The sequence below is a fragment of the Calypte anna genome, chromosome 15 (assembly GCF_003957555.1).
Source record: "Calypte anna isolate BGI_N300 chromosome 15, bCalAnn1_v1.p, whole genome shotgun sequence".
Lineage (NCBI taxonomy): Eukaryota > Metazoa > Chordata > Aves > Apodiformes > Trochilidae > Calypte > Calypte anna.
This window is the reverse complement of record NC_044261.1, coordinates 9468707-9480885: the sequence shown is the minus strand read 5'-3', so window position 1 is coordinate 9480885 and position 12179 is coordinate 9468707. Positions and strand designations below refer to the sequence as shown.

General features: G+C 36.3%; 1 protein-coding gene across 1 annotated transcript; it reads left to right on the top strand.

Moving 5' to 3' along the window:
• The first annotated feature begins 2315 nt into the window (after positions 1 to 2315).
• Positions 2316 to 11702, top strand: RAB36 (RAB36, member RAS oncogene family). The gene is made up of 10 exons (XM_008502787.2): positions 2316 to 2384; positions 3268 to 3356; positions 5884 to 5949; positions 6812 to 6913; positions 7962 to 8026; positions 8618 to 8669; positions 10066 to 10147; positions 10680 to 10770; positions 11294 to 11413; positions 11638 to 11702. The coding sequence occupies exons 1-10, from the start codon at positions 2316 to 2318 to the stop codon at positions 11700 to 11702; spliced, it is 801 nt and encodes a 266-aa protein (XP_008501009.1).
• Positions 11703 to 12179: the final 477 nt, after the last annotated feature.

Genomic DNA, 12179 nt, shown 5'->3' with positions numbered 1-12179 from the left:
GTGTGGCTAATTTGTTGATTTGATAAGGCAGTTTATGTTTCTGTGTGTAAGATTTAGATTAAATATGCTAAATGAAAGTGCTGATGGCCTCCCTGTTTTAAAATGTTTGTTTGGTTGCCTTGGTCCCTCCTGGACTTTGGATTCACTGTGATTGTTGAGTTGATTTTTTTTTTTTTTAAGCTTAATTTGTGAAAGAGCTATAGGAGACACATCATTATTACATGCTTAGGATGTGTTGAACAAGAAGTGGGAGAATGTGGAGAGAGCAAGTTAGTGTTTGAAAACCTTACTAGCTGGCAGGGGTTTCCTTTTTGTTTTCAGAACTGTTTTTTATGACATTTGAATGCTTTTTTGGCAATGTTAACTTGCCAAAAGGGCAGGAGCACACAATAAAAAAAGGTTTAGTCTCTCTAATTTTATAATGTCACAAGTACCATGATAAATAGAACTATGCATATGGTAATAAATAAATCTGTAATGTCACCTTCTTTGGTAAATAACCCATCAGCTGCAAACTGGATTCTTTGGGGAGAAGTGGGTGTTTCATTATTATTGAGATTACTTGAATGCCTGAAGTGAAGTGCCTCACAAAAGAGAAAATACATTAATTCTGAGAAGTGGACTAGCAATTTTATTAAGCATTATTCTTAGCATGTGGTTGTAAAACACAACTGTAGGGTTTGGTTTGTTGTTTGGTTTGTTACATATTTACTTACTGTTTATAGTTCCTTGTCCATATTGAGTTTTCCTGTAGAATTTTTAGTCTGCTGCAGGAAGGGTTGAGGCTTCTCTCCTGGTTCTTAAGAGGGCCAAACCTGTTTCATCATTTAAAAAAATATGAATATTACAATGAGGGAGCTTCCTTTTGTACTGAAATTTGGAAATTTAAATGTAATTAAATAAATAGCAAAATCTTCTAGCATTATGAATTACAGTCTAGCATACTAAGTGCTATCTGAACTAATGAGTTGATTAACAATACTTAGACAGTATCAAAGAGCTATGTGGTTTCTTATTCCTGTCTTTAGTGTTTCTTATGCTAAAAAGCAAGATCACTAATGACTAGGAAGACATTTATATAATTCAGATATTTCATTGGTGGCATGCACATCCTGGTGTTAAACCTGAAATGAAATCAAGTTGAAATTCTGAAAAAATGACCCTCTGGAGTTTCTTTATCATTGCTTCTGTGCTGAACATCAGCAATGTAGCAGTTCCCCACTCCTTTAGATTCTTGTCTGCTGGGTTAATCTTGTTCTTTGTATCCATATATACAAACTACTTTTTAAAAAATGAAACTATTTTCCTATACAGCATTAGGAGATCATTTGTTTTATTAGGGAGCAGCTTCTGATCAAGGGAATCTGTGTGGTCACTAAAACCAGTTTGTTTTTCAAATCCAGGGCCCTGTGTATGGTTAAATGACTGCAACTCCGCCTTCCCAAGCTGTAAGAGAAGGGGAGGAAGGGAGCGTTTCGAGCCTGTTGCTATGGCCACGCAGCAGCAGGCTGAGCTGTTTGTGTGGCTGGGATCCTGCTGCATCAGCTGCTGCGCGGTGAGTCCTTCCTTACACTTCGCTACATGATGAACGTTCTTATTAGAAACATTCTTTTGAATGCCAGTAAGAAATTGGTACCCTATTAAGGGTCCCCTCCCCCAACAACCCACGAGGTTTCATTGCATAACCAAATTGGTATGTCTCAAGTGGGATAGCTAAATGCATTTGTGATTTTCATGTGAACATTATTTTTTTCCAAGTCAGACTATCTACTGATTTAATTCTTTCTGAGCTGATCTTGGATGGAAGTTTGATGTTGTGCCAAGAAATGTGGCAGCTTCATCTTTCCTCCTTTCTTCTGACCAAATGAAATCTGGTATCCCATAATATTTAATAATGAGCTTAGTGCAGAGGCATTTCAAACAATGAGCAAGATTTTTAAATTAAAGACTGCAAAATTCTTTGAAGGGTAAACTGCAAGAACTTATGTTGAATTAAGTGAACAATTCTTTGCCCTCCCATGGAATTAGAGTTGATGCTCTGTAGTTTCAGGAAGCCACTGTTTGCTGCTATAGCTATGCGTCCCAAAGAGGCTCATTTTACCTCAGAAAAAGGTTTTTCTTTAACACATATAAAGTGAAAGAACTGCCAGTTGTATTGAAACAAAACAAACAACAACAAAAAAATTGAGTCTTTAAGAACTGGCTTTTTTTGACTTTTCTTCTTGTTCATGTTTCCCCTCTATTGAGGTAATTCCTGAATACTGTGTTTCTCTTCATGTGTTTCCTGTCTGGTAGAATTTCATTGTCTTTGGAGGATGAAAGCCAACCTAATGGATTTGGTTCCCCCCGTGAGTAGGGACAGAATAATCTCCAAGTTTCCCAAGGTGAGCATTCCTTATCTTGGCCACAGTTTGTGGCACCTGCTACATTGAGTTGTCCTAATAGTATTTTAGGTTCAAGTACAGTTGTCTTCTGCTAAAATCACAAATTATTTAAGGTTTTATTTCAAAGGTGAATGTGACCTCATTTTTGAGGCAACTTTAATTTTCTGTTTGTATAGGAACCTTAGTCATACACTAGGCAGCACTGTATAAACAGGCAGAAAAGATCACTCATGTCCCCAGAGAGTTTTGTGCTTGAAGTGTGATAGAATTAAGGATGAGGAAGGACCAGGAATGATCCTGCCATTTCTTTCAGTTGTTCAAAAGATCTTTTTAAGAGAGTTAGCATTTTTTCTGTGCATGATCTTGGCCACTTTTTTTTTTTTTTTTAATTTTATGTAAACTACTGCAGTTATTTTAAGCAAATACATGACAAAATACATTTTCCTTATTTTTAAGTAATGCCTAATTAAAAACTAATAGGAAAAACCGTGTTTCATACATCTAAAATCTGAAAGATCTAAAAGACTTACTGGTAGTGTGTTCCCATCTGTGTTTGTCTTGTATGTTTCAGATTACTGGGATAATTTAGGGTACTTGCTACTGTATGGAATGATGAGCAAATGTGGAAGTTTAGCAAGTGCTCAGATGCTGGCACTCAGAAAGGTGGTCAGTTGATGGTGCTGCCCAAAGCAGTGTTAGCAAACATGACTATGAGGAAGCCTTACTTCCTTCTAACCAGGCTGTCCTTTTTCTTATGCCAGGATATCCATGTGCTTGACAGACTCCTTGAATGAATCTTAGCTATTTTTTCCTTGCTGATTTGATTATTTGCAAAGTAGACATCACACAGTTCATTCCAGGAGCTGTTCTCTCCTACTTTCAGTGGTACACACCTGAGGCCTGTCTGCAGTTCAAAGAGCACTTCCATGCACAGGTCAGGACTGCTTGTCAGCAGAGCACTGGAACAGCTGGGTAAGTTTATAATAAACCTGTGCAATGAATCATAAAAGCTTACAGGTTAGAAGGGACCTTGAAAGAACATCTAGTCTAACCCTCCCTTTACAAAAAGAAAGTATTTTATGAAAAAAGTATTGAAGATCTTCATAGCCTGCTTCTTTCATAGGCTTTTCTTCTTTCATTCCTTATCTGCCTCACTCCAGTATGTTTAGGGTGCATGTGGGAGTTCTCCAACCTGTTTCACAGTAAATTAGTAAAGTGCCTTTTCTTCCCATTAGTGTCAAACATACTTTTTCTGCTGGCATAAGTAGTGTTGAAAAAATAGTGGAGTTGCTTAGCAATAAATAGTTGTTTAGCAACTTTAATCTTTTGAACTAGGAATTTAGTTCAATTGACTTTTCATGGTGACTTTTGCATGTGAAGCTCAAGTAGACCAACCAAATTCTAAAGCAATTACAAGGAATAGGGCAGATCCAGCCTGTCTGTGTTCTCTGTTGCTATTCCACATGAGCAGTTAATAAAGACTTTTGGAGGAATTTAAACATACAGCAGTTTTACACTGTTTGAAACATGTAAGAATCTAGCTGTAGTCTTTTAGAAATATACAAGCTGAGTTCTTTCAAATGTTTCCTTAAAAGTGGAGCAAAATTCTTGTGCTAATTTTATTCCTGAAAGAAAGCAGGAAAGCTAAACTGCTGGAAATCACCACTATTCAGTTTAATAGCTGTATACTTTAGTGAGTAATGGTTCTGTATTCCAGTGTAAAGGATCTTTCACAGAGTGGAGTTTCTATGAATACTGACAAATACCTTACTATTCCTCCAAATCTGAAGTTGCTGATGCCACAACACTTGTCATCATATCCATCTTTAAATGCAACTTTTTATTAATTTCATGAGACAGTCTTGATACCAAAAAACTGAAGCCCTGAGAGACACCAGTGAGTTTGCTGCTTTTTAGAAGCATGCTTAGTTACATGCAAATTTGTTACAGGTGTCCAGACTTTTTTTGTTAGCAAGGTATCCTTTAAGTTTGAGGCATTTTTCCTGCTCTGTAATCAAGATGTATTTGTCCTTTAATTTTAAAGTAAACCAGCTCTTCAGTTAATTTATTCAGGTAACTGAATATAGCTCAAAAGCTTTACGTTTAGCTCTGTGAATAAAATTAAAACTTTTCACTGTTACTGCTCTTGAGATATTATTAGGTGGTTTTTTTTTAATTCTTTTTGATGGGGCATGGATAAGAGTGACAGGCAACTGAGTGTTTTGTACAGTAATTGTAAAGCTTGACAGGAGTAGCCATTATCTTCGTTTTCCATTATCCCAAGTAATGGAATATTTCTTTGTCAATTGAAAAGGTAATCTGAGAAATTCAGGAGCTAATGGCTGTGTTTCAGACTCTTGATATTCCATCAGTGTATTAAATTGTCTAATCTAGACACTTTTGCTTCAGTGTGAATTAATGGAACACATACTTCTAAACCATTACTTCCATTTTTGCTTTTCTCTTAAGGTTGTTAATTTTATTAATTTTTTATTCAGTATTTTATCAGTAACAGTTAAGCAGGCAGGTACAGGTCAGCAGCTTAGAGTCCCGTGGCCACCTGGGCAGCATTGACTTCCACACAAAATGCCTTTTTTTTTTTTTTTCCCCCCAAATATTTGTCTTGCAGCTTACCAGTCAATGTTTGGACTATTTAGAATAGGTAATTTGGAATCAGTATCACACAGAAGCCTGGCATGACCAGAAATAGTATTCAGTAGAAGATTAATTTATTTGTTTAAAAAGCCATTGCTTTTTTTTTAAGCCAGAGAACATTAAACCTCTTAAGCTGTTTTTATAGCATGTGCACAGGAGATGTCAATTCAAGTTTAAGACAACAAATACACTTACATTCACTTATCCACCTGTATCTCCTAAAAGAGACACTGCATTTCAATTTTAAGAATGCAGGCTGAGTCACCTAAGGCCCATCTGCTGTACCCTGTGGGAGGATCCAGAGCAAAGAGGATTATTTGTATGAAGCCAGTTTCAGCTTAATATTATTTCAGATAGTCAGAAAATGTATTAGCTCTAACCATGTGGGGTTTTTTTTCCCCAGAAACAAGTTTACACTAGTTTATTTTATTATAAGCAATTGCTTGGGTTTTATACACTTAGAAATTGATTTGTAGTATTAAACTCAATGAGAAACTTATGATTAATTTTAATGAAATGTTAACAGATTCTCTGTGTGCAAACTGCCAAATGTATATATTTGTAATCAAAGCAATTTTAATAGAATAGAATTTATGTCTTATTTTATTATATTTAAGAAAAAAAATATGCAGAGTAAGAAATGGACTCTTTCTGCTCCAGAGTTGGTTTTTTTTTGTGACCACCTTTTTCTTACAATTAAGAAACACAACTGCATTTAGGTGAATGGGAGTAACAGGTAAGTGTGGTTATTGCCTGCAATTTAAGGATATGAATCACAATTTTAGGAGAGAGAATGTTGAAATTGTTACTAAAACCATGTAATGTTTTCAAATGTTTATAACAGGCTGAAAATATCCAAAGTGGTTGTGGTGGGAGACCTGTATGTTGGGAAAACCAGCCTAATCAACAGGTACAGAACATCCCAGCAGATAGTTTGATTCTCCCCTTTTCAAATAAACATTGCAATGTTTCTATTCCTGTCCCTGCAGGGTAGTGCTTAATGGTTCTCATTTGAAAGTCATGCTCTGGCAATTCAGTCAATGTTTGTTGTATTCTGAACGATTTTTATCCAGTCAAATATGATAGTGTTTCCTTAAGAAAGCCAGGCTAAAGGCTAAGCAAACAGAAGGTAAAGAAAAAAAAACCAAAAACAATCCTCCACAAACTTTCCAGTGGCTGAGTCTTGGCTTCATGATTTTTCCTTACTTGTAGGATTGTTTGCTGAAACATTTTAAAGTCGTCATTGTGTGGGGACTAATTTCTAGAGCTCTGAAACTGTAGAGGAAGCTCAGTTTTTCCACCTACCTTATTTTATAAGAAAGGTAAAGGCAGAATGCCTTAAAAATTGTTAATTGATTATTTAGTGGATGTTTAAAAGAATTCTTATTCTTTTTGTATCTAAGTCCAGTAAACAGATCACTGAATTTCTTTAGCTAATGATCACCATGACAGCATTCTGTCTATGTTTGTTGTTTCATTATTTCTTCCATGTTCTTAAGTAGATATGGTAAGCTTTTTTATCCCATTGTTTAATCATTTTGGTCATTATTTTTTACAGAAAAATATATTTCCTTGTAAGGAAAACTATAAAATACTGTATCTTCCTTGACAGTCCAAAGATATTTTGTTCTGATTCGCATCTCATCCTGAGAGCTTATTAGATGGATATGCTCCCTACTTTGTTAGCCAGTATGTCAGATTTTAAAAATTCACCTTAGATAGTGTTAGTTTTGCATTTACTTGAAGCCAAGTGCCTGTTTATTTTATTGCAGATTTTGTAAAGGTAATTTTGACAGAGACTACAAGGCAACCATTGGAGTGGATTTTGAAATTGAACGTTTTGAAATATTTGGAATGCCATACAGTCTGCAGATGTAAGTTGAAACAGTGTGGTTAAGAATTGCACAGAGTACAATCTCTTGTACAATCTCTTGAATTGCTGCAGGCTCTAGTGAAATAGAGATTTTTTTAAAAATAAGAAAATTACACAAAGAATAATCTGATCTGAAAAACAGGGTCTGTACCTGGACTTGAAGTTTTATTAAAAATTTTAGTGTCATGGATTTCTTCTCACTAAAAAATAATTTTGCCAGGCACTATCCTTTTGGAACTTGAGTTTCTCTAAAAATGTAGATTAATGTGTCAGTATTTTGCCAGCTGATGCAGTAATGTTCATGAGCTACTAAAAGTCAGGTTGCATTATCTGCAGAATCTTCAGTGGCTGGGTAGAAAATTTCCATATGATAAGCATTAGTGGTTCTTCTTGCTGAGAGACTTCTGTGTGAGATAAATCTGGAAGTACCCATGATTGGTTGTTCTAGGTTCTAACAAAACCCCAAACCTCTCTAGTGCAAGCAGCAGTCAAGAGGACTGCATATCATGTTCATTAATAGGAAATGTTTTTTGATTTTCTTCAGTGGTGTCATGACTGTGTGGTGGACAGAGCTGTAGGTCTCTAATTTGTCATTTATGGCCAGATCTAGATAGATAGATATGGATAGATCTAGCAGTTGCAAGATTCTAATATGGGGTAATACATGATTTAGCTAATATTAGCACAGAAAATTTTCAAAATCAGATTGCCCTAGAAATACATACAAATGACATACATGAGGAAAAAATACTTAAAGAAAAGGCTATTACCATGTAGAATGCAAATATTTTAGTTGTGTCTCCAAAATGATCAGTATTTAAAAAAAAAAAAAAACAAACATAAAAACCAAGCTCAAGTGTCTTCATTCAGTAAGAGAGCTTCACCATATTTCTATCAGTAGTTAATGAATAACATGTTCCAGTTGATAACACTTCTCTGGTATCACATTCTTCTCTAACTTGTACCAGGCTGCTGCTTCATTAGTGCATTTACTCAGGTTACTCTGGGTTTCATTAACCTGAAATTTCCTTTTCTCTCCCATTGCACAGATGGGACACAGCAGGTCAGGAAAAGTTCAAGTGCATTGCATCTGCCTACTACAGAGGAGCAGAGGGTGAGAACAATATTAATTTGATCCTGGCTGTGACAGGAGGTTTCACTTTATATGGAAACATATATGCATATGTGCTCCTTGGAAGGGGACCTGTAAACTCAGTATGGAGGAATGGATTGTCTGTTACTGGAGAGAAGGGACTAAAAAGCTCATGAATTGATATGTTGTTGCACCTGCAAGCCCCAAATGGAGCCATGATAAATGTTGGCACTTGTATCTAGGGGAAAAAGATTTTGGGTTTGGATAAGATTATTGCTGAAGTTAGGAATGGATATTTCTGTCATTCCCTTTGTTAAGAGAGAATTTATGCAGGAATCAAAGTGGTGCCGAAGTAAGAGGAGTAATGGCACTACAGACTGCAGACTACTGGTAAAGACCAAAGTGGAAGACTGAACACTTCAGTCTTATGTGCTAGAGAAGGCAGAAAAATAATTAAAATGGAGTTTTCCAGTTGCTCTGTGTTAAATCTGCTCTTGCACTTTATACGCTTTATATGTAAATGTTGGCTCTGTTTAATGGGATGAGTTGGAGAGAATTCTGACACACTTTCTAACTTAATTACTTTTTTTCTATTCTTGTCTTTTATTGCAGTTATAATAACAGTGTTTGATCTGGCTGATATCCAGACTTTGGATCATACCAAGTAAGTTTTTTTATTTTGACTTAATCTTTAGATCTTTTACAGCAGGTTTAATTGCCTTGGATAGCCTGTAGTTGCTGAGAACTTTCTGGATCATGAGTGTATTTCCCATTGAGTTAAGAAACAAAGAGAGACACTTGTTTGAAGACATAGGGTGGGATTTTTCTGAAGAAAACAAAGATACAAAATTGAACTACTTAGCCTTGACTTCCTTTGTAGTCAGTGGAGAGAGAAAGACACTTCAGTAAGAGCTTGAGCCTTCCAAAACCAGGGATGCAGAGGTGAAGTGTACCCCAAAAGTGTTCTATTTTTTTTCCATTTGCACAGAAGAACAGGTTGGCATCTGATAGAAAAGCTAAAATTGATGAGATGCAGCTCATGCATAATGTCTCAAGAGCCTCTTATTTTCTAAGTGCACTGCTAGCTTGAAAAGATTTTCTAGTTTCTGTAGTGATTCTGTTGGTTGATAGGCTGTCAAAAGGAGGAGAGAAAATTACAAACAATATATGTAGATAAAGGTGAACTTACTGGCTCAGATACTTGAAATGGTTTGGTTACAACATCATGCTCATTCTTAAAGTGTTCTGCTTTTAGTGCAGGCTGCAAAATTCTACATAAAACTATGCTACACCTTCTTGTCACCAACTCAGAACGTGTGTGTTTCTAGCACATTGTTCTGACTGTAATGCAGGTACATGTTTCTTTACAACCTGTACTCTGTCTTACTTGAATGTGTATGAGACTATTTCCTTGGAGTACTACTGTGGTACTTAGCTCATTTACATAGGACTTTGTAAAATAATATTTATATTAGTGTCTCTGCTTGGCTGAAAATAATTGAAGCCTGTGAACATGATTTCACACACACACACACACACACACACACACACACACACTCCCTTCCTTCCTTGGCTTGTGTTGGATGACTCAAGAGGAACTTGATTGCCAGAGTAACAAAACTATAAAAGCGTGTGAGACAAGAATCATGCAGCCTTCATAGAGAGCTGTTTTATAATGCTGAATAGATTATTTCACTCTTCTGTGTTCCTGTTGGTATCTAATCTGCTATGATGCTCATATTTTTAACTCTGCTTCTTGGTTTTATATTCTTTATCTCAATCAAAACTTTGCCCCCTCCATCATACTGATAAATAAGTACTCTCCCTGGGAGCTGAAATAATTGTTGAGTTTGCACTCTGTAGTGGGCATTTTTGAACTTTTCGTTTGTGGAAGATATGTATTGAAAGGAGGTGGAATAGCTCCTGGTCTCTTTCTGGCTAGAATAAAAGGCTTTTGACACTCACATAAATTCATCCTCTCACTTCTCTTGTGACCCTATTATCTGCCACTTTCTCCTGTACTTGTCAGTCCTTCTGACTGATTCTCTTTTATATTTCAGACAGTGGCTAGAAGATGCACTGAGGGAGAATGAGCCAGATTCCAGCTTCATCTTTCTAGTTGGAACAAAAAAAGATCTGGTGGTAAGTAAATTGAATGCAGATAAGGAAACCAGATTTCTCCTTGTTCCTCAAGAGGTTTCCCTTACAAGTTTTACACAATCTTGTTTAGAAAAAAATCTTGAGGGAATAACTTGTAAAGAAGTTCACAGGTAAATAGAAAAGGACATTTGAACCAATTTAAACCACTTGCATGGATAGTTAGTGAAATACTATTTACATTCTCTGCATTACAATTTTCCAAACACTTAACTAACAACTGAGAAGGCAGAAAAAACTTGGGTGCCCAAAAGAACAGAGTACATAATGATCCTGAAGATTGGTGCTAATTTTGTTTTAGGTTTGGGTATTTTTTATTGTTTGTTTTTTAATGGGATCTTGTATTCATTATTCAGGAACAGAGAAGAATTCTTGCTTAATTGTGAGCATTTTCAGAAGAACAGACTATAATGCACTCATGCTGTAATATTTGTCTTGTGTTTGTCTTTCTCTAGCTACCAATATGTAATAGCCCAGACACACTTCTTATGTTAGAGTTATTATCTTATTTTCTCAGTCAGATGCTCTGTGTGAAAGGACAGAGCTGGATGCCATCCGCTTTGCCAATGAGATGCAGGCAGAATATTGGTCAGTTTCAGCCAGAACAGGTAAGTAAATGCAAATGATGTAAAAATAGATTAACCTACACAGGCTTGTGTTAAGGTAGGAGGAAGGTAAAGTTCCTTATCCCCCAATTCTCGTGCAGGATTTTTTTGTTATTGCACTTTATTATTGCAATCTTGAGGTCTGTTAATGGTTGGTTTTATTAAAGTGCTTGTATGTGTGCTTCCACTGTCATGTGCATGGAAAGGAGTGCTTGAGCTTCTGCACAATGTCTTAAGTATGTTTAATTCATAGGTAGTTACATAAATGCACGTGTGCACTGTTACTCAACATTAGCAATGGAAAAAGATTATACCACAAACTTAATTCTCTCTGTTGCTGACTAAAAATAAAGGTACAGTATTCCAGACTAAGAAAATGAGATATTCTCTGTGCATTGATCAGAATAGAGGGCAGATTGTTCTGTCCCAGTATTGAGCACTGATCTGTTCACCTATGTGCTTATTATGCTGAGTCATGTGTTGATATGCAGTTGTAAAAACACACAATTCCTGTCCTGTTTCCCAGGGGAAAATGTCAAAGAGTTATTTTCCCGAGTTGCTGCCTTGGCCTTTGAACAGTCCATGATAAAGGAGCTGGAGAAAACTGCAGAGTGCATGACCCAAATTGGGGTGGGAAGCCTCAACCGTATGTTAAGTTTTTCTTTTTGTGTCTTGTTATTTTGTTTCCTCTCTGATAAACTGGGGAGGTTTTTCAAGCTGCAAAGCCTGTTTCAAACACCTGTGAGCATTTTCATGTTATTGTCTGAGTTCTAGCATATGGGAGTGACTGGGGCTGCATCCAGCTTTTGTTACTCTTAGTATTTGATGGTATAATTTCTTACCATTTTTATAACTTTTTTGTTTCTACAGAACTGGAAAAGAACATGTTGGAAATCCCAGAAGGCAACACTCCAGTGAGCATGAATTGCTGCTAACTGTCAAGTGTTTCTGCAAGCACTGTGATTCTCTGTAGTCCAGCACAGAGCACCTGCAACAATGAGAGCTCTCAAACCAGAAATGAAAGCTTTTATTTTTGGAAGTGAGAGAGGATAAAGTTATCCAAACTTCATTTCTGAGAATTCCCTTGCCCTGCAGGCTCACTTGTGCAGGATTGCACAATTGCTATGTAAACCTTTCTCTGTGTAGTGGAAATGTAACATCCTTGTCTTAATGCAAAAAGACATTGCCAGTGCAATGTGTTCACCTTTCTGCCAGAAACAGTTACAGTCAAAAGTTATGTAATTTTAGTGTGCTGCTTTTTGATAGTTCTCAAGAAATCTTAGATAGTGAAGTTGCTTCCTCATGGGAGTAGAAAAAAAAATGGCAGTTCAGAATAAAGGGTGCTATCCATATCTTCTTGCCTTTTTAAGATCATACCATAAAGTAGCTCTGAGTTGCTTTTACCAGTTCCA